Source organism: Silurus meridionalis, chromosome 4 (assembly GCF_014805685.1).
Source record: "Silurus meridionalis isolate SWU-2019-XX chromosome 4, ASM1480568v1, whole genome shotgun sequence".
In the NCBI taxonomy this organism is placed as follows: domain Eukaryota; kingdom Metazoa; phylum Chordata; class Actinopteri; order Siluriformes; family Siluridae; genus Silurus; species Silurus meridionalis.
In genome coordinates, this window is record NC_060887.1 from 27,147,831 (window position 1) to 27,169,165 (window position 21,335).

The 21,335-nt window shown below is 38.8% G+C and overlaps 1 protein-coding gene across 1 annotated transcript in view; it reads left to right on the forward strand.

Moving 5' to 3' along the window:
* si:dkey-22o22.2 (neural-cadherin) overlaps positions 1–21,335 on the forward strand; it is a 111,467-nt gene that overhangs the window by 73,949 nt on the left and 16,183 nt on the right. Inside the window, exons 10-19 of the mRNA XM_046847455.1 lie at positions 948–1,118; positions 1,897–2,069; positions 4,144–4,311; positions 10,476–10,725; positions 11,489–11,616; positions 12,974–13,160; positions 13,437–13,580; positions 17,171–17,454; positions 17,768–19,385; positions 19,887–19,980. Coding sequence (XP_046703411.1) covers positions 948–1,118; positions 1,897–2,069; positions 4,144–4,311; positions 10,476–10,725; positions 11,489–11,616; positions 12,974–13,160; positions 13,437–13,580; positions 17,171–17,454; positions 17,768–19,385; positions 19,887–19,980 — 3,217 coding nt within the window. The remainder of the gene's footprint in view (positions 1–947; positions 1,119–1,896; positions 2,070–4,143; positions 4,312–10,475; positions 10,726–11,488; positions 11,617–12,973; positions 13,161–13,436; positions 13,581–17,170; positions 17,455–17,767; positions 19,386–19,886; positions 19,981–21,335) is intronic.

Consider the following 21,335-nt stretch of genomic DNA (forward strand, 5'->3'; position numbering starts at 1 on the left):
AATAATGCAACTAAATATAAAATGCTTCATAAAGGTTTGGTCATTACATAAAATGCATAACTTTCTTATTTGTCCTCAGTGTGAGAAAAACATATAAATACATACACTGGACATGTGGCATATGTTATCATGCATTATAGTAATATAAAGCTGCCAATCTGCTCTAAGAAATATTGTGTTTTACTAGGCTGGTGTAATTTAACTGTAGAGCTCTGTGTCAGTGTTCAGGCACCATGTCTTCTTCTTCTTTCGGCTTCTCCCATTAGGGGTCGCCACAGCGGATCATCCGTCTCCATACCACCCCTGTCCTCTACATCTGCCTCTTTCAAACCAACTACCTGCATGTCTTCCCTCACCACATCCATAAACCTCCTCCTTGGCCTTCCTCTTTTCCTCCTTCCTGGCGGCTCCATCCTCAGCATTCTCCTACTGATATACCCCATGTCCCTCCTCTGCACATGTCCAGACCATCTCAATCTCGTCTCCCTCACCTTGTCACCAAAACGTCCTACATGCGCTGTCATGTAAGGGCAAAAAATGCCAGATCCCTGAAAAAATAATACCACACCATTGACAGTTAGATCATTTTCCGATGTGGAAGAAGAACTGTCTTTCTATGTGAACAACCTACCAGACTTAGTATACTTACATTACATTTATTTGAACTTTGCTTCCCCTAGACTACAAAATATGTTACATGTTATAAAACTTACAGATAAACCAACAAAAAAATTATAACTAATCAATTACATCATTTCATATTGCATGAATTATTGAGTCTTTTAAAGGGAAGACCTTGTATTTTTTCCAACAATCTATAAAATAAAGGATGTGGCTTGAATGTATTTCCAGACTGTGTGTGTGTGTTTGTGTGTGTGTGTGTGTGTGTGTGTGTGTGTGTGTGTGTGTGTGTGTGTGTGTGTGTGTGTGTGTGTTGTGCTGTGCAGGGGTTATCAGCACAGTGGTGAGTTTCGACCGGGAGAGGCAGAGAGAATACACGCTGTCTGTCACAGCCACAGATCAGGGTGAGGAGCCTCTCATTGGCATCTGTCAGATCACTGTGCTCATCGGTGACCAAAATGACAACGAGCCCAAGTTCGAAAACAGCCGCTATCAGTGTAAGATAAAGCATTCACTGTGCCTGTGCCCTCTTATCACAAACACACACTGTTCTAGTTGTTGTTATCTAGGTAGTATCTCACAATTTGCACTTACTGCCTTGGTTGAAAATCCCTGTGATGTTGGTTTAATCACAAAGCTTGCCTGTGGATTTACTGTAGAATTTCCACTACATATTTAAGAGCTGTTTTGCTGCTTTATAATGCTAAGGAGGAATGATATTAGCAGACTTTATGTTGTTTATAGAACAGAAAAACAGAAGAAAATTCCCGACTGTATTTTATTAGATGCAGTTCAGTGAATAGAGAATATTGATTAACTCTCAACCCAGGCATTTTACCTCACATTACAGAGACCTTACACATGTTTAAACCACCATTAGACCTAAATATGAACTTTTTAAAACAATTTGAAGAAGGTGGGTTTGATTAGCAACACGACATCATTTTAATCCAGTATAAGAATCTTTTAAAGTGAGTGGGAACAAAGAGAAGAGTTGTTTTTCACTGTTCTTCTAATAGACTGGTGTTTGTTTATGATGTGCTCTAATATGTGTTCGATAAGTTTGATGTCAGTATTCCTTTTCATCATATTAAAAGAAATGCCGGCTTTTAGGAACTGGCTCATGAAGTATTTAACATGGAGGCTAAAACATTTCTCAGGAATGCATTCATTTGCACTAGCAGTAAGGGTACAACAACAGTAGGCGTTCAGACAGATGGTGGTGGTTGTGTTTTTCTCTGACACCTGTGCTCACATTAACCCTTCCTGTGCCAGACTTCTTAAGAGAAGACACCCCTGTGGGGACCAGCTTTCTGAGAGCGGCGGCCCACGATGATGACCAAGGCACCAACGCAGCAATTACATACTCCTTAACTCATCAGACCCCTGCCTACTTCCACATCAACCCCAGCACGGGTTGGGTGTACGTCAATCACCCTATTTCACAGGTGTGTTGTGCAATTTGTGTACCAAAGCATACAATCCCACTGAAATAGTTTCCTAGATGTGATTTGATTTCATATGTTGGTATATTACTTTACAAGTAGTCAGAATTTAAATGTTTGACTGACTTTCACAACAGCTTATAGTGTTCAGCATGTATCACACTCTCAAATCAAAATAAACAAAATAAATATGGAGAATGGTGATAAAAATAATGAGCCATTCTTGTTGAGTATAAGTTTATGAAGCAGGAATCACGTTCTTGTTTAGCTTGAGAAAGCAACATATTCTCTGTTTGATATCCAGCACAGAGGCTGTTGCTCGTTTCAGTATTTGTTTGTTCTGTCAGCATTTGCATATTAAACATGACACATTCCAGAAGAATACCTCAGCCATGTCTGTATATATAGATATACAAATGTGCCAGTAGAGGAAAAACTATTGCATTCTCTCATACATAAATACATTTACAGGGAGCTGTTTTTGACTTTTCACCAATTTCTACTAGACAGTGCAGGATGCTGCTTATTTATGAGCAATGCTTTTCCTCCAGTCCTTCATTTGCTCAGCTTTTCTGTTTAAGCTCTGTGTTCTTTTTTTATACTTTCTTTTATTTCCCTTCTTTGTTTCTACTATGTATGTTTGCATGTGTGTCTGTGTGTCTGAGTACATGTTTGTGTGTGTGTGTATGTGTATGTATGTGCGCATGTATATGTAGTGTGTTCTTGTTGGTTTGCTTGTGCAGAAATGTCATATCAGTGTGTTTCTCAGCCTAGCAGTGGCTAGCCCTGTCATTCTTGTGCAGGTTATATAAAACCTCAGGCTTCACTGTCTGACATTAAGAAGGATCTGTGGACAAACACACACACACACACACACACACACACAAACAAACACACAAACATACAGGGAGACAGGCTGTACTCAGATGATGTTGACAGCAAGATTTGGCCAGGCAAGCTGCACCAGCAGCCATCATGAATTAGTTGCATTGTGTAGTGTCGGAGCCGAAGTGTGGATCATGGATTTTCTCCCCATTCGGCAGAGCTTTTAAAGAGACCCAAATCCCGGCTCTCACACACCCACACACATACCAATCACTGACGACAATAAGACAGATTCTGGGTGGGAGGGGGTACCTCAGGTGAAGCATTACACTCAGTGAATTATTAATGCGGAGTTCACATCCAACACCTTTTTGCTTTTAACTTGTCTAGATTTGAGCAGGGCTTGAGGAGTTGTTCGGAAGGTGACAAAAGGTTAAAAGCATTAAACCCCCTTCTCTCTAATTTCGCCTTCCAATGTCTTCTACCTTCTTCTTGCCTTCTACAGTTTTTATGTCAGTGCAGGTCATTATGGATGTGTAGGTCTGGGACATTATTTCCATTAACTTAGCTGAACTTCCCATATCCTATTTGTCAGAATGGATCATTGCTGGAGAGTTAAAAGATGTCACCTACATTTAGTTTACCTGCCTTCAACAAACAACTTCTATTACTCTCTTTCTCTCTTACACTGTCTCTTTCTCCATCTCTCCCTGTCTCACTCTTTCTCACACACACATTTTCATGCTACATGACCTGAAAAGAAGCAGTCTTTCAAAGTGTGTTGAGTGAACTTTTACTGCTGACTCAACTTCAGAAGTGCTTCTCCATTATTAATCGAGCGGTAATTTAAATGAAACGATGTGGAATGTGTAGTACATTGTACTCCTCCCTTGTTCCACAAGACCTCAGTTTTGAAAGTCAAATCAAGAGGTAAAATATAGATGGAGAATAAGTCTGTGCGCTATACACTGTACTTTTGTAGTTACAGTACATTGCCATTGTCCGATGAATAATGCTGACAAATCTTTCTTTCTTTCTTTCTCTTTATGCCATTGTTATAATATTTGATCAAAGCCCCAAAATCTACCACTAATAAAAAGGTAATCTAGCGTTAGTGGAAATAGCATGCTCACTATGTTCTCCAGATTTAATTAAAAAAACAGTTCTCCATCTTTGAAGAGACTGGATCTTGCTTCATATAAAGTAATTTCACTTTATAATCTTAACCTCCTTTCTTTTCTTGACTCATCAGACCTCACGGATCAGTCAACAAATCATTGCTGCAGACGGAGGAAACCTCAGCAGCTCAGTGGACCTTACCGTTATCATCACCAACATGCATAACCAGCCACCACAGTGGGAGCAGGAAGAGTACTGGGTCACCATCCCTGAGAACACTGTCCGAGACACCAAGATAGTGGTGAGTTCTTCACAGCCATCAACTCATCTCTGTGCCAGGTGTTATATTCCTGCTGCCAAAACTTACTTGGGGCTAAAAAAAAAAAAAAAGCTGTTAACTACCTGTACTACTGAGACTGTTCGGGGCAAGTGCAAGTCTTTGGGTTTTCAGTGTAGGATTATCTACAGCTACAGGAGATGAGCATCAGGATCATCAGATAATACAAAGATGAAGAGGCAGAATGAAAAGAACAGGATTAGAGCATCAGGATCAATGTGGCAGATCATGAAAGCAAGGAGAGATTGGAATTACAACAGATGCCGTAAAATGTATAGGAAGAGAAAAAAAAAACATTGTGGGCTCAACCATTTTTGAAGCTCAGAAAAGAAGATATAGTATGGCATGTACTCATAATATTTCAAGATCTTGTGATTATGTCTTTATTTTAATAATTAATATTTTAAGCATTTAGTAGGAAAAAAATGAAATCTTGCCTTAAATTTCAGGCTCGTGTGCAAGTGGATATAAGTACAAAACTGTCATTTTTATCAGCAAGTGCGCACTGGCCTTCAGGGTAAAATATCTCAGTTGGACTAGTGGGTTTGTTTGTAGCTAATCCTTGTCATATCTCATCTTGTGTCATGTTTGCAATTTCAGCGTGTTTTATCTGCTGTCAACATTTACAATCCACTCTGCAGTCACAAAAAAAACTTTTTTTGTCTACACATCCCAGAAAGCATGCTTTTGAGATTATTTTTTGTAAAAAGTAAAAACTTCAGTCATCAGAATCCCCCCACCACACACACACACACACACACACACACACACATATACACCCAACCTTTAACAGCCCAGTCATTTTATCAGTAATGATGGCCTGAAGAAGGATTCCCATCCCAACAGCAGCTTATTTCTAACCTCGGTTTGTAAAAAATACTGTTTACAAGTAGAAGTGTTCAGCTATTTAAGTTGCCAAGGGCTATGAGAATTGCTTGGGTGGAATGTTAGAGCTAAAGTAGAGTTGCATGGACAGTTTGTTAAATTGGCCTACAAATTAAGATACAAATGTGTTGCTGCTCAGTGTTTGCTATCACTTAGCAAAAGCTGCTATCATTTTAAACCTTCTGATTATACATAGAAACAAATAGTGTTGTAAATAGGTTAGAGGATCACAGCGCAGGCACATTAAGACATAACATATTCTTTTAATGCTCAGGAGCTTGCTAAGGAAGAACATTTAATTAATATATTCATTTCCTGACAGCACTCTCATCTCCTAGTGCCCTAGAGAGTGTTCTTACCACGGATAATGATTCCTTGCCTAATCCATGCATCAGACTTTCCATATTTTAATACTGATATTCCTCCCTCCCTCATCCCATTCTTTGTCTGTCTCACTCTTTCTTAAGATCTTTCCCTACTGTCCACCATCCTCCACCACCAAGTACCCAGGTAGATTGTTGTTTAAATTTAGCATCACTAATCTGATGTGTTAATTACACTGTGCCAAGCCATAGTTGTGGACGCTTGATCTCCATATCAATGAGGCTCTTACTCATACTGTATACGTTGTGCTCACTGAGTTTTATTTCTGGTCAGATTTACAGACATACATAATTACACTTATGGAAATATCTCTCTAATTATATTCCCATATGGTAACACCCACATATACACACCGACTGCATTAACTACTTTTTCATGACCAAACTCTATTCGATATAAGAGCCTCAGTACAACGTCTCTGATTAGCTTATCCATCCCCTGAACCACTATGTAATTACTAATTACTGTTAATGCCGAGCCTCTGACTTGTGATTGAGGGGTCATTAGAGGAACCTATATTTTTTTTACACTTTTTAACTTCCCTTGAACCGATGTTCATCATAAATCTTGTGTATGTGCATTCCCCATTCCACATAGTATATGTAGTACACATCATGTACTTTTGTTGGGTTGATATTGTTTAGCATTACACGTAAGCTGTAAATTATGGTCTGTCAGTAACTGAATGCCGATGTCCATTATTTGACGAGCATGTTTGGCTGGAATTGAACTGCATGTTTTTGTTTTTATTTTTGTTTTGTTTTTTTGCTTTGTGCATTATGGCTTCTCTATGGCCACAGTCACCTTTTGTAAGTCTTTGAAATGAAGGGTACCACAAAATGATTTTGTGTGCCAAAAAAGAAAACAGGTAAACAGATAAACAGATAAACAGGTAGACTTGCCAGCACACAAGCTCATGTTACTCTCTGTGTGTGTGAGTTTTAAAGGTTCTGTGTCCTACAGTTTTCTCCTACTTCAAACTCAACTCATACCAAAATGAAGTGTTTACTGAAGATAAATAGATTCTAAACCCATAGTTTGATTAATACCAGCAATGTTTGTTTTTTCATAATTTGGGTACTTTTGGGGGTGTTTTGCCCACTGTTATTAACTAAAAAAAGTAAAAAAAAATTGTATTAGGGAATTTTGCATTCCTTTCAGTGTTTGTGTTTAAGGGCATTTGTCTTTTAATGTATAATATGTGCCTGAGGTATGTTTGTATTAGTGTGCACATGTGGTGGCTACTGTTGACTCAAATACACTGAATGTGTGTTGACATCTGTGTCACATTCTCAATAGAGATGAGAGCAAAGGGTCACCTGTGGTGCCTGAGCTTCTCCAGGCATAATGTATTTACTTTCTCTTTTCTCTATCTTCACCACTCTCCAGTTTCAGCTCTTATCTACTCACCCAATCATTGTACTTGAACTACTACAGCAGAACAGCTCTGTGCATTCTCAAGGCTTTTTCTAATGCTCTTCTTGCTTTTAGTGGCTTCTGCAGATTACATTTCTTTTAATTTGATAGCCATGGTTGAAAGGATCAAGATTAGACAAGAAATTTACAGACATTAGTTCACCATGAGAAGAGAATTCAGTTTTCATAGATACTTTTGGTATTTGCAATAATTAGAAAATTAACTTTGAAAATTAGGAAATTAGAAAACTTATTTCCTGACCACTGATCAGCTCTTCTCACTAAACCCTCATATTCACATAGTTACGTTCCCAGTAATATGACTTGAACAACAAAGCACTTCAGAACAATTACAGACATTTTCTCCCACTCCAGTTTATCCCTCTCTTTCTCCAAGTGCACGGTTTACTCCCAAGTGTTGAGAAACTAGTGCAACTGACTGTTCAAATCTGTTTGGTGCATTGGGAGCCTTCATGGTAATTTATCCTTAGAACTCTAAATACAAATTAAGCTCGTTAAACAGTATAATGCATTTATTAGGTACACCAAGCTGCCTTGTTGTTCACCAAGTGCTCTTATGTCTCTCCATAAATCTGTGTATCTCTTTCCTTAATTAAAAATTTAAATATCTGTCAGCTCATTGCTGACTCATCCCAAGGAATGACAATTAGAACATTTTCAAATGCACTAATTGCAACCTTGAGGAAATAATTAAGGGGCCTTGTTCTTGTACACGAAGGCCATAATGGGGATATCATTCTCATCAATCCCCAGTGCCACTCACTAATAAACTCAGGAGGGGAGATTAATCAGGTATGGAGTCACAGGTCAGCCAAGTTTGCAATTCCAGAACTTACATAAAAGTCATACTTGAGTGAATGTCTTGGCTTAAAAAATGTTTGTTTGCTTGTTTACTTAGGTGGGTGCATCAGTAAAGAGAAGTAGGGAAAAGACTTGTGATGTAAGGACAAGTACTTCAGTTAACGATCATAACAAAATGCTAAACTCCTAGGAATTTCACACACAATAGAGTCTACAAATGAGGCGTTATCAAAAAATTGGTGCTAAGTGGTCTTATTCTGATTACGTGTGTTACCACGCCTGTCGATTTCATTATGGACAGGAAGTTGGAACAAAGAGCAAATGTGAAATTCTGCTTGAAACTGGGCAAATCTGCCACAGAGACGTTGGACATGACTTACATTTTACATATAAGATGCTGCAATGAGTTTGATAAGGTATTTTGAGTTACACACATGCTTCAAGAACAATACTGGAAGATGAAAAGAGATCAGGAAGAACTTTGTAAACAGAGCTAGTCTCAATTCTTTTTGATTCCACTTAATAGAATGGTGCAAATTGCTGAAAATACAGGTTAGAGGAATCTAGCCAGATTGGTTCAAGCTGCCCAGAAGTATATAGTACCTCAAATATACACAGTTTAAAATCATAGTGAACAGAAAAACATTTCAGTATCCACAAAACTTTGACACATGAAGCAGATGGATCACAACAGCAGAAGATTACACTGGATTCCCCTTGTGACTCAAGATTACACTTTTTCATGCTTTTTTGCACTTTCATTGCTGTCACTTCATTGGCTGATTAGATAACTGCATAAATGTGCAGGTATACAGGTGTTCCTATAAAGTGGACGATGAGTCTATATTTGTAAACATTTCAAAATCATTATATGTTCAATCAAAATAATAGATTTGTATTCTGTTGTATTCATACTTTATTGGCACCTACTCTTTATTTATAAAAGGTGTAGTGGTCTTGGTTAGTTTCACTCTTTCCGATGCTTAACATTTCTAGTTTGTAGTCAGTTCAGGAGCAGTTGATGTGTCTTGAGGGAGCAGGCTCTTGTCAAACTGACTACGACAGGAAAGATGAGTGAGTAGGTCAGCCTGGAGTGCGAACATCCTGGATGTCAGAGCCATGAAAGCAGAAAGCACAAGCCACAGAGCTTTTAAGGTTCATGTTCAATGTGTCTCAGCTGAGAACATGTCCTTGCCAAAGTCAGTCAGAACCTTGGCTATGGAGGATGTCATGCCCGCCTGAACACTTGAGCTCTGACTACTCTGAACACTTTGCTTGCTCATATTTCTCTTTTACTCTATTCATATTCACTTGTCTTGGTTTCTAACAGTCTTTTCCACATTACTCATTTATCATGTTGCAGGATTTCCATAAATGGTTTGGAAATTGGTTTTCCATTTATTTGGGCTTGTGTTGGCGTTGCCGGGACCATCATCTACATTGTACTGGAATGTGTTTACTTTGCAATGTCAGTTGTTTGATAGAAGTTTGGGGTTAAATATTTTTTTGCCTTTACGCTAGACAGCTCACAGTTCCTCTACAGACAGGTTGCAGCTGTAGCTTTTGATTGCATTTTCCCAAACCAAATTTGGTATCATGCTTTCAACACTTTAAGTGGATTTCTTCACCTCTTTTCATGATTATGAAATGTTTAAAGTGTGTTATTTCTCTTTTCTGCCAGAACAACATTCTCCAGTTACTTGAGGCCTTGAATGTTAAATATTGATTTGGAGGGATTAGGTATTTCCTTGAGTCACGATGTTGAAGGCCCTCAAAGGCATATCCATACCCTACAATATTATACAAAATGATTACATATGAAGCTGAGGATGTAAGCTGTTTTAAAACCTTTGCACTGTTTACTTTCACCTAAGCCTATAAAGGCATTGAAGTCATAATATCTTGTCTGTAAAATGTTTTTTCTTCTTGCAAATCTGTGAACCTAGCTGCATCTTAAACTGGTGACTGTCCCCCTATTATGCTTGTGGATATGCTTGTTTCATTGTGCTTTAGCCTAGAGTGATGTAATAAGGAGAAATGGAGATGAAACTCGACCAAGAATGAGTCCAGAGACTCATTCAGTAGGAAGTTACTCCATAAATGTCAATATGAATTCAATAGGAAATAAGATGGATTACAGGTAAACTGTGCCTAATGAATTCAGGTGCTGGAGTCAGCAGTGCTATAACTGACATTTCTGCTGATTTATAATGACCTTTTACGTGTAATGCTAATTATCATCCATGAACTTAAGCAAAAGTGCCTTTTTTTAGTCAGCACCAATGCTTTGTCATTAATACATCTTGAAAATAAACCAAAAAAATGTTTCACCTCTCTGAACAATTATAGCACATCCAAGCAGATTTTACTTAATTAGCTCATACTGTCACTCATTCTGTTCCACAGAAACCACACACATAGATTTATTTCCAGCCACATAGATAGATAGATGATAGATAGATAGATAGATAGATAGATAGATAGATAGATAGATAGATAGATAGATAGATAGATAGATAGATAGATAAATAAGATGGCTTGCCAGGTATTTAAATACTTCCTACCTGCACTTGTGGATGGAATAAAAACAGCGACCCTCTGTTTTATTCTTTTACACATAGACCATAAAAGCAACCTCTCCTCTTGGTGATCCCCGAGTGACCTATAACCTGGAGGAGGGACAGGTTCCTGAGACCAACATGCCTGTCCGTTTCTACATCAAACCGAATCGAAAGGACAGTTCGGCCTCCATTCTTGTCGCTGAGCCGCTGGACTATGAGACCACTCGCTTCTTCACCCTTCGTGTCCGTGTGCAGAATGTTGCAGCAGTCCCACTCGCCTCTTTCACTACTGTCTATGTCAACATCACAGGTAAGAACTAACTTAATACACTTATAGAGATATTACAACTACACAACTACTACAACTAACTGTTAACCGTTAGTGTATTATACATTTTAATGCCATGGGACATGCTTTTATATCTTGGTAGGCAAAAGATTTACACCCAGCCAAGGAAAACTTGCTTCTTAAAACATTCAACTTTTTGGTTACTAAGGTTAAGTTTAAGATTAGATTAAGGTGTATGCATACTTATAATTAGCTGTATTAATAATTAGTATAATATACAGTATAATGATTATTAGTATAAATAACAATGGTTGGATAGTGTGTGTACTTTTGAGGATGGGACAATAAAAAAGCAGTAAGCATCTAGAGCAGAGAAGAACAACACTTGAGACCACATCAGCATTAATTAGGGGGGAAATGGAGATTGAAATGGAATGAAAGGAAGACAAAAGCCCTCAGAAAGCTCATTTGAGAGACGTTGTAATCAGCACACGGCAGGGAAGAGCCAATCTCCTCTTACAGCCACTCACCACACACAACCCCAGCCTGCTGTGAACCTAGCAGCCGACATCTCAGTTGCCACCCTCATGTGGAAAGCACCAATCAGTACAAATATGGGGACTTTATTCATGTTGCACATTATCATAATAAAATCTGTTGTAGCCAGTGTATTATGTGTGTGCTTTCTACAGCCATAAAAGATTGTGCTTTTTTTCTGTTGTTTTTTTTTTTATCTTTCTCTTTCATTCTCTCTCTATTTCTCCATGTCCTGTCCATCACCCAGATGTGAATGACAATGTTCCATTTTTCATGTCGAGCACGTATGAAGCCACAGTACCTGAAGGGGCTGAGATTGGCACTTCAGTGGCCCAAGTTTCAGCCTCTGACCTGGACTCTGGTCTTCACGGCATGGTAAGCTCCCACTGAGCAAATTCCCGCTCTGCAAACAGTACATCACTTTGATGCTGAGACATCTTTGAGAGCATTATTTTCATTTGTTAAATCATGACAGATCAACCTGTAGCATAATTCAGAGCAGAGTTGGGAATTTGAATTCATGGTCTCACGCTTGGCAAATGGTTTTGCTTTCCTGCATGCTGAGGACACAATGACCTCATCCCACCAAGAGCTATAGCTTAAACTTCCTGCCAAGGCTTTTCAGGCAAAGATTGAATAGAACAGCATTATGAGCAGTGCATATTCAGAATATATATGCATCTTATGTTCTAAATGAATTCTTATTATGTCAATGTTTAGAACTAATTTCATTTACTTAAAAAAATTAATTACCTAAAGACTAGTTTAAATTCACGAATGCATTTTTTTCCCTCAAAACTCAATAGAATATCACAATCTAGGTTTAATGCTAAACCCTAACTCTAGACAGATTTAATGCTACTAAGTTAAGAGTAATGAATTAATGAAATAGTTGTATGTATGTGTAACGTAGCCTACCACATTACCACATTAATGCCTGCCACACTGGGATGCACTAAAGAGATTTTTAAATTTGAGTACCGGGGCAGTGGCAGCTTGTCCATATGGCAAGGTGGGGCAGAGTCCAACCATTTACAATGACTGGCTGCTTTGGAACAGCTGTACACCTGCTCATTCAATTATCCAATCAGCCATGTGGCAGCAGTGCAATGCATAAAATCAAACAGAAAGAGGTCAAGAGCTTCAGCTAATGTTCATATCAATCATCAGGCTAGGGGAAAATGTAATCTCTTTGATCATGCTATGATTGTTGGTGCCAATATTTTCTGCTCTCCTGGGATTTTCATGCAAAACAGTCTCTAGAGTTTGTCCACAAGAGTACAAATAGCAAAAAAGGCAGAAATGTTTCATAAATAATATATTTTAGAGGGAAATGGTCAGGTATCTTTCTGTTCTTTTATCTTAAAACAAAATTGTTAATTAATTTGAATCAACTCTCAATTGCCTTATATGGGGACCGATTAAAAAAGATCACTTGATAGGAGCATGTCACTATTAATGTGTTCCTGCCCCACACAAAATAATGTAAAAATGGTCTGCTTCTGTAGCGGAAACAAAATAAATATATATAAAATTAGGAAAGAATTTACAACATGCATCGCTGCCCATGTGACAGACACAAAAAATGTTTGAATGTCTCTGAGAAATAGTTCTAAATGCTTTACCATTTTACGATGCAAGTCAGAAAAGTATTTGATGTGTTGGTATATTACAAATATTTCTCTAGTTTTGCTTGTTTTTGTGACGACATAAATTTAATCTTCTTTTCTAGGTCAATTACATTATACTAAAGGACCAGAGTGGAGACTCTCAGTTCTTTAGCATTAACCCATACACAGGCATCATCCACACACGAGCCACCTTTGACCGTGAACAGAAAAGTTCTTACCTGATCGAGGTACAATCGCAGGACAGCTCAGAGTCGGCCCGGCCCGGACAGCAGGGACAACCAAACACAGGTGTGCTTATTCAGTCATTATTCATTATTCAACCGCATTACAATGTACAGCAGCAACAATAGAGCATTCCTGAGTAACCAGCTTTATCTATTACTATTACTACAGTGTTCAGAAGAAGTGATGTCACTATCAAGATTATCTATCTATAACAGTAATCAAATAAGATTATGTAGCATAAAACTCTACTATATATACACTACTCCATAATCCTTATTCCACAATCCTTATTAATACACACTGACATTAATTGCTGTGGTACATTTTCCGTCTCCACAGACACAGCCTATGTCAGGATTTTTGTCACGGATGTAAATGACAACGCCCCAGCCTTCTCCCAGACAGTCTACGAAATCAGTGTGGAGGAGGACAAGGAAGTAGGCTATGTAGTCATTACCGTCACTGCTAATGACGAAGATGAGGGTAAGACCTTTGATTGCTGTCACAGCGTCAAAACACCAGTAAAACTCATACCTGTTCCATAACTTTACGTGGTAGAGCAGTTTGCACCTGCAATATATGCTAGTGTTGAGCTGAGATAGCTCCAGGCCCTCCCTACAGAACACAGCTTATTTACGGATACTGTCACCTGTCTGATTTTTAATGTGGATTTCTCATACCGCATGAATCAGTAATGTTATTTTTGACAGCTGGAGGCTGGAAAAATAATCATAGTGTGAGGTAAACCTAGGTGGAAAATGCATTTTTTCCCCACTGAGCTTGTTAGCAAATCTCTGTGGTGATTGTGGGAGTGACACATTTGGGCCCCTGAGGTAGCTATTTGATGTTGGCTCCTTTTCTTTTGTTTGTCTCAAGCTGTTTTACAAAAGAAAGAAATAAATAAAATAGACTGCAGTAATGACAGGTAAACCCATTGTGGGAAGGATCCTGAGAGCCAGAGAAAGCACATTTTATGATTCTTTGCCAAGATTCACCTTTACCAAGCACATTGAAAAAAAATTTCTAAACATAATATCCTGTATAATGTAGACAGGTTCCACATTTGCCATGACACAGAACAGTGCTTTGGTAAGTCTGTAGCTGCACCCAAGGAGTACTCTAACTCAGCTTCTACTTAAAGCTTTCTGTGCTTGTGATTTATCTTCTGCTTCTGTGGATGGTTCCATATGGTTACCCTAAAGATTGGCACTTCCAGAAAACTGTTATGGATAACCCATGCTTCAGTGGATACTGCTGACTTGTACCTGTCACTATAATCATGCATACTTTGCTGTGGTTATTCCAGACTCCCTTTTCCAATTGGATCATTCTCATTATTATATTTTACTTTGTGACTATCTCCTCTGGCTTGCCCTTTCTGGAGTTTAATCTACATCCAGTTTTGTGTAATATCTGTAGTTATTTAAACTAAACTTTAATGAAAGACTACATCAATTAAGAACTTGTAGGTAATTTATTCTTTTGCTGACAAGAACATGTGGATTTAATATAAAGGCTATGAAAATAATAAATTCAACCATGTAACAACACTCTTGGCACAGATGTCCAGGAAGGCAGATTATCTGTATTAGCAGGAGATAATCCATAAAACATAAGACAATCCTATTAATCTATTGGCATGCTGATCAGGCATGTCTTCGGGAATATTTCTTATCAGTCACTCTTGGCCTCACTGTAGAGCTTGCCTTTCCTCTGATCAAATCTTTCTCCTGCTTGTTTTGGTCTTGTGTGTGTGTGTCGTTGTTTCTAGAGAAAACATTTTGTATGTCACCTACAGGCACCTAGAGGGAAATGTGCCTACATAAAGTTGATAGGATTGTGTGCAGAAGGAATCATTTGACCGTTGTTTGTTAGATAAAGATGTCTTTCTGGGAAGCAATACTTGACCCATCTAAAATAAATCTTGGCTGTTTATAATGATTTAAATATGTATTCTAAAAAAACAAATTTTGACTATAATGAGATGTCTCAGAGCGATAAAGTTCAGTTCATAAATACCAATGTCAATTTTGTTTTGCATACATTCACATAATCCTTAATTAGTCTATGTGCAACGATCTACACTAAATAACCAGCAAGCTTTGAGATATAGCACTGACACACACAGCATTGCCCCTGTCCATCTATATGAGACAAGTTTAGGCAGGTCATTGTTCTGTCCACCATAGTATGCCAATCTGTCTGTTTTACTGCCTCCATGTCACCTCACTTCTGTTCATTGATGGTTCACAAACAGATTAATGCACTTGATGTTTCCAATTATAATTTGCACAGAAGGTGACCCATGCTCATCTTTCATCATAAACACACATGCAGGGCTGTGAGGGCTCCGGTTGTCGTGACAGAGCTTCACCTGTTAAATATGGTACACATGTTTGACAAATATGGTATGGCATGTAGCCACCATCAGCAAAAGAAGAGGCAGTGTGGAGCCTAGGGGGAGAGAGAATGTGGCTAAAATCTCATTACGGTTGAGACAGTAGCCATTGCGTAGAGGTGAAGGTGTCAAGATAGCTTGCCATGCCCGAATGGACAGCGCAATTCCTTTAGACAGCTAATATCTCAGGCTTCCCGTGAACAGGAATACAAATCACAGTCCAATGCCACTCTTTAAAAGGCACCCAATTCATTTTACACTCACTAGGATAAAAAGGTATATATCAGAACAAATACAATAATGCAACAATGCATGATACACAAAGATTATTTATTAAATCATTATTTTTTTGAAGATATTCTTTAAGCTCATGAGTATTGTTATTTTTCTGAGGTGAGAGTACACTGGGTAAATTTAATTTTTATCCTAGTTTTGCATTCTTACATATTGTGCAGGTTGGCAGTGTGTAGATCTGTGTAGCCCATAATGCTTCAGGGAGATACACCGTATGAAGCAGCTGGCCATTAAAGAAACTGCTTTGGGCCAAAGCACCCGAGTTGCCTTCAGCAAGTGCCGGGATACATTATGCTCCACAATCCTGATGTCTGGGGCCAGGATGAGTACAGCACAACTTAATGAAATTCTCACACATTCTCATCACACACAGATGGTGTTTGTCTCATAAAATCTGATCCAGGCTGGTAAACAGAAACAGAGTAAAAGTTGTTTTCCTTTTTCTGTATGGAGTGCAGGCAGGGCAGAGTGGGTGGCTGTTCTAACACAGGATAAAACCTTTTTTGTTTGTCTGTTTTCTTAACATCTGCATCTGCAGTTTCTTCTGTATATACTGTATACATCTTGTCATGCAAGTCTAATGAAAGTCTTTCCTAAGGCCAGTTTTCTTTACTAGATTGCATTCCCATTTAAGTGTCAAAAAAATGATCAGATCAATATAGCCAAATAGTTGGGTTGCTGTATCTTGCTATAAGATAAATGAATAGCATAGCCTGTGATTATGTGGCATCAACTGTGTGGGATTAATGATGAGATGGAGAAGAAAAGAAAAGGGGATGAAAGGCTTATGGACTTCTGATGTACCTCTGATGCTTGGCAGCAGCCAAAGAAATTAATAGCAGAACGAAGCTTGTTTGCATACATGGCTATGACTTGTGCAAAAGGGTCACAAGAAAAATGTTATTAAATTGAAGGGAAAGTGTGTGTTCTGGCTTTTTTATGGTTGCTTAAAATAAAATTCCTTTCTAGAGATCTAAAGAATTTCTCTAAGCTTTACTCCTAAATATGCAGACTTACATCACATCACCTTTTCATCACATAGGATACAGCTTTAATTAAAGCTACAACAAAGTGCAGTGAAAGCATAATAGACTCATCTTATCTTTTTCCTTTTGATTATTTTTTGGTGGCTTTAAAAACTTACATTTTCTGTTCGCTCATGTATCTTAGTAATGTTAATTGGAAGGAACACTGAAGCAGCTTGTTCACACTACCTAAGGAAGCATTTCCACTTTCTGGAAAATAAAAAGTCATTATGTGCAATTATTCTAAAATAATACTAGATAACCTGACCTAGATTCAAGTCCTTTGTGACTTGAATTACAGTTACATAGACACCAGCTGATAGCAAATGTTCTGACACATTCCACATTTCTAACAGGTGCCAATGCAAAGCTGCGCTACCAGATTACTTCTGGAAACACTATGGGCACCTTTGATGTTGAGCCTGAGATTGGCACCATCTTCATTGCTCAGCGGCTGGACTACGAGCGAGTGCAACGTTACCATCTACGGTTGGTGGCATCAGATGGAAAGTGGGAGAACCAAACTGTAGTGGTCATCAACATCATCAACCAAAATGATGAAGCACCTATTTTTGGCCAGACCGAGTACCATACTAGTGTGACAGAGGAGCTGATCGAGCTGCCTGTACCTGTACTGGAGGTATGTGGGGGCTGATGATTTAAATCCAAACACAGGTTTCAGTAGGCATCTTATTAACAATCTGGTCATCTGTAGTCTGTGACTGGATGTGGACTTTATAGTAAACTGCTCATAGTTTTATATTGAAGTTTCTTAAAAAGCTTGTTGTTTAATTTTTTTGGCATACCTGATCTGTAACTTTATGTAAACATACCTGATGTAAGATTATGAAACGTTTTTGTTATTGTTTGCAGTGTGTATTAATCATTGCCTTTGATATTTAAAGATGTCACTGGGATATATTTATAGCTACTAATTGTTGGTCATTGTCCAGGTTTCAGCTACAGATCCAGACCAGGAGGCAGACCAGAGTGCAGTTCGATACTCATTACATGGGCAGGGTGCTGGGAGTGAATTCACTATAGAGGAACTAACTGGAAGGATTTATGCTCAAAAGCGGCTTGATCGAGAAGAGCGTTCAGCCTGGCGATTTCTAGTGTTGGCCACTGATGAAAACGGTGATGGGCTAACTGGATTTGCTGACGTGTTGGTGGAGGTGCGTGACATAAATGACAATGCTCCCCAATTCTTATGTGCCACAGAGGGATGCTATGTGGGCCATGTGCCTGAGAACTCCCCAGCTGACACTTCTATCATGGATATGCAGGCCACCGATCTGGATGACCCTAAAACCAGCAAGAATGCTGTTCTAACCTACAGAATCGTTCAGAATGTCCGTAATGAGATCAATCTCAACTTGTTCTCGATCAATCCAGCTACTGGCACAATATATACAGTGCTGAGATCTTTGGACAGGGAGGTGGAGGACCATTACTTGGTAGTTGTGGAAGCAAGGGATGGAGGAGGCCTCTCTGGGACTGGAACAGCTACAATTGTAGTTTCAGATGTGAATGATCATCCTCCAGTGTTCACACAGAGAGTCTACATGGCCACCATGGCAGAGGACCTGGATATCAACAGTGAAGTTCTGACAGTGGCTGCTACTGATGGGGATGAGGGAGAGAACTCGGTGATGACATTCAGTATCATAGGTGGAGATGATGACCGCAAGTTCTTTATTGAGACAGACAAGGGGAATCGACAGGGCGTGGTGCGGCTGAAAAAGAAGATTGATTTTGAAAAGCCCCATGAGCGCACCTTCAATCTCACTGTCAAAGTAGAGGATGCAGACTTCTATAGCTTGGCATATTGTGTCATCCATGTGGAGGACTCAAATGATCATGCACCTGTGTTCTTTCCCCAATTCTATGATGCAGGGTCTATGTTTGAGGATGTTCCATTAGGCACTATTGTGGCCCAAGTGACTGCTCTGGACCTGGATTCAGGACAGAATGGAAAGTTCTCGTATAGCATTGTCCCAGAGTCTGACCCTTTTCAGCAATTTCTAGTGGATAAGAGTGGGTGGGTCGTGGTTGCAGACTCCTTGGACCGAGAAAAGGTATCACAACACAGGCTGATAATCCTAGCTACAGACATGGGCAATCCTCGTCTCACTGGTTCTGCTATTGTTCTAGTGGCTGTACAGGATGTTAATGATAACGGTCCTGAATTTGAGGTGCCATATCGCCCCATTGTATGGGAGAACACTATTGCACCACAGCTTGTCCACATGAATGATACTTCCATTCTGCTCCATGCCATAGACAAAGATAGCTCACTAAATGCAGGGCCTTTTTCCATTCGCCTGCTGATGATCACCTCAGATGCCACAAACTTTAACCTGACTGATCTGCGGAATGGCAGTGCCATTATAACAGCCCTACGCACCTTTGATAGGGAACAACAGAAAGAGTACCTACTTCCAATTCTGATGACTGACAGTGGCTCTCCTCCAATGAGCTCCACCTGTACATTGACTGTCATAATTGGGGATAAGAACGATCACCCTCATGCACCTGGACACTCTGAGTTTATAGTCTACAATTATGAAGGTACCTTTTTGTGAACTCTTGATCGATTATCTTGCCAACTTCTACAACATTTATTTAGAATTTAACTTCATTTGTTAGCCTGTCACAAACCCTAGTGGGGAATATGGTTTGGTTTTATGTATTTTTTAAGTTTTTCTTTTAAACTAAAACTAGCTATTTAGCATGGCATAAAGCAAATAATTTACTTAAGTCTCAGGTTTAATAAGTATATAAACATGAGCCATTTTAAAAGCTGTTGATTTAATGCCTAACAGGATTGCGGTTCACTGTTTTGCCATTTGGATAAATTGTTACTAATCGCATTAGCCCTCACCCATGCAGATTAAACAAGTCCATATCTGGCAGTAAAATAAGTAGGGTTTTTTCACTCACAAAAAAAGGCAGCGAGACTTTCTACTCTTCTTCCTCATACACAGACAGAAGCACAAATGCATATGGCCTAAGGTATTGTGATCTGTGTGAGGTGATTTTTCTATAATTATGTATTTTGCTTTTTTGCAGGGACACTTCCAACCACTGTACTTGGACAAGTTCCGTCCCCTGACATTGACGATTGGAGTGAAAAGGTTTACAAATTTGAAGACAGACCCCCTAGGTATTTTGATCCTTTACTGACTTTTGATACTGGTAGTTGAGACTCAAAGTAATGCAAAGAGAGCAGAGGGAAACAATGTGGAGAATATCACATTATATTATATTGGATGCTATTAATAGTTAATCAAAATAGCATTCAAAATGTTTGCTGAAGACAAAGATTCTTGTGTTGCAGTTGATTAGGAGATTGATGTATGACAGACTCTAACTATAATAAGCAGCCCATGAAATAGTGATGGGCTCACACTGAGTTGTGACAGACATGACACTTCTCAAAACTAAGGGAAAGTATGCATCAATATTCATGCAAATATCAATTGTCACATGTAGTCTGTTGAGATGAGGCCTGTCTCTCCAACTACAGTTTTCTCTAAAATTAGCCTCCTTGAGGTGTTTTTGGAAAGTTAATTAGAATAAGTAACACATGGATAATTTAGCAGTTTATCACAGGACTGTGTAGCATGACGTTTGGCACACAGCATCACTTCAACCTTGGCAGTTTTTCATTTGCTTACTTGATGGGTAATTACCTCATTTGGCACAGGAGCCGGAGGTCACTAGCCACGTGGAACTCAATTGCTGTTATGTGAACATGATTGCAGCTTTTAAATTCTAATTTGAACGCCAGCCAGTGTAAGTTTTGCGACCTTGGTGTGTCTGTCCAGGATTATGAACACAGCTAAATACTTCATGCATCTTATTGTCTATGTCAGTAGGGTGATATTAAAGGTAGATTTCCACTGCCTATTGAGCAACATTAGAAATTTTGTGTATGTGTTATACATATTGTTATAGATTGTGCGTTAATGTTGAGTACAATTATTAGGCATTTATGTGTTTGATTGCATCTGGTTCCAGTTGTTTCATATTATTTCAGAGAAGCATAATAGCCTAATTGTTAAGTATAATAGTGCAATGCCAGTATACATGAAGGGACATAATACCATTATGCCTTATTAAACAAATTCAGGCTTCATTTGCCGTTTGCTCTAGTGACATGACAAAACAGCATTTTCAAGCGGGAGGATTTAAAGTATGTGTTCCAAATACGCACATACTAAACAGTTCACCCTCTATGCTAACATGTAGCCTACACCAGAGTTTTGATATGCAGTTTATTATGCTGGTGTGAACTTTGGCAGGCAGCCAGTAACAGAAGGCAATTTGAACTAAAAAAATTATCAGTGTTATTTTAACAGATTTTTTATCACAGATACTGAGCCAACACTAACAGTGCTTCTGCAGGTTTGAAGTGTTGATTGCTCAAACATAATGATGTAAGTGTTTTTGCTGCACTTAGTCCGCAGCATTTGTAAAAGGCAAACCTGTTTTCTGGCACCAAACACTAATACTTAA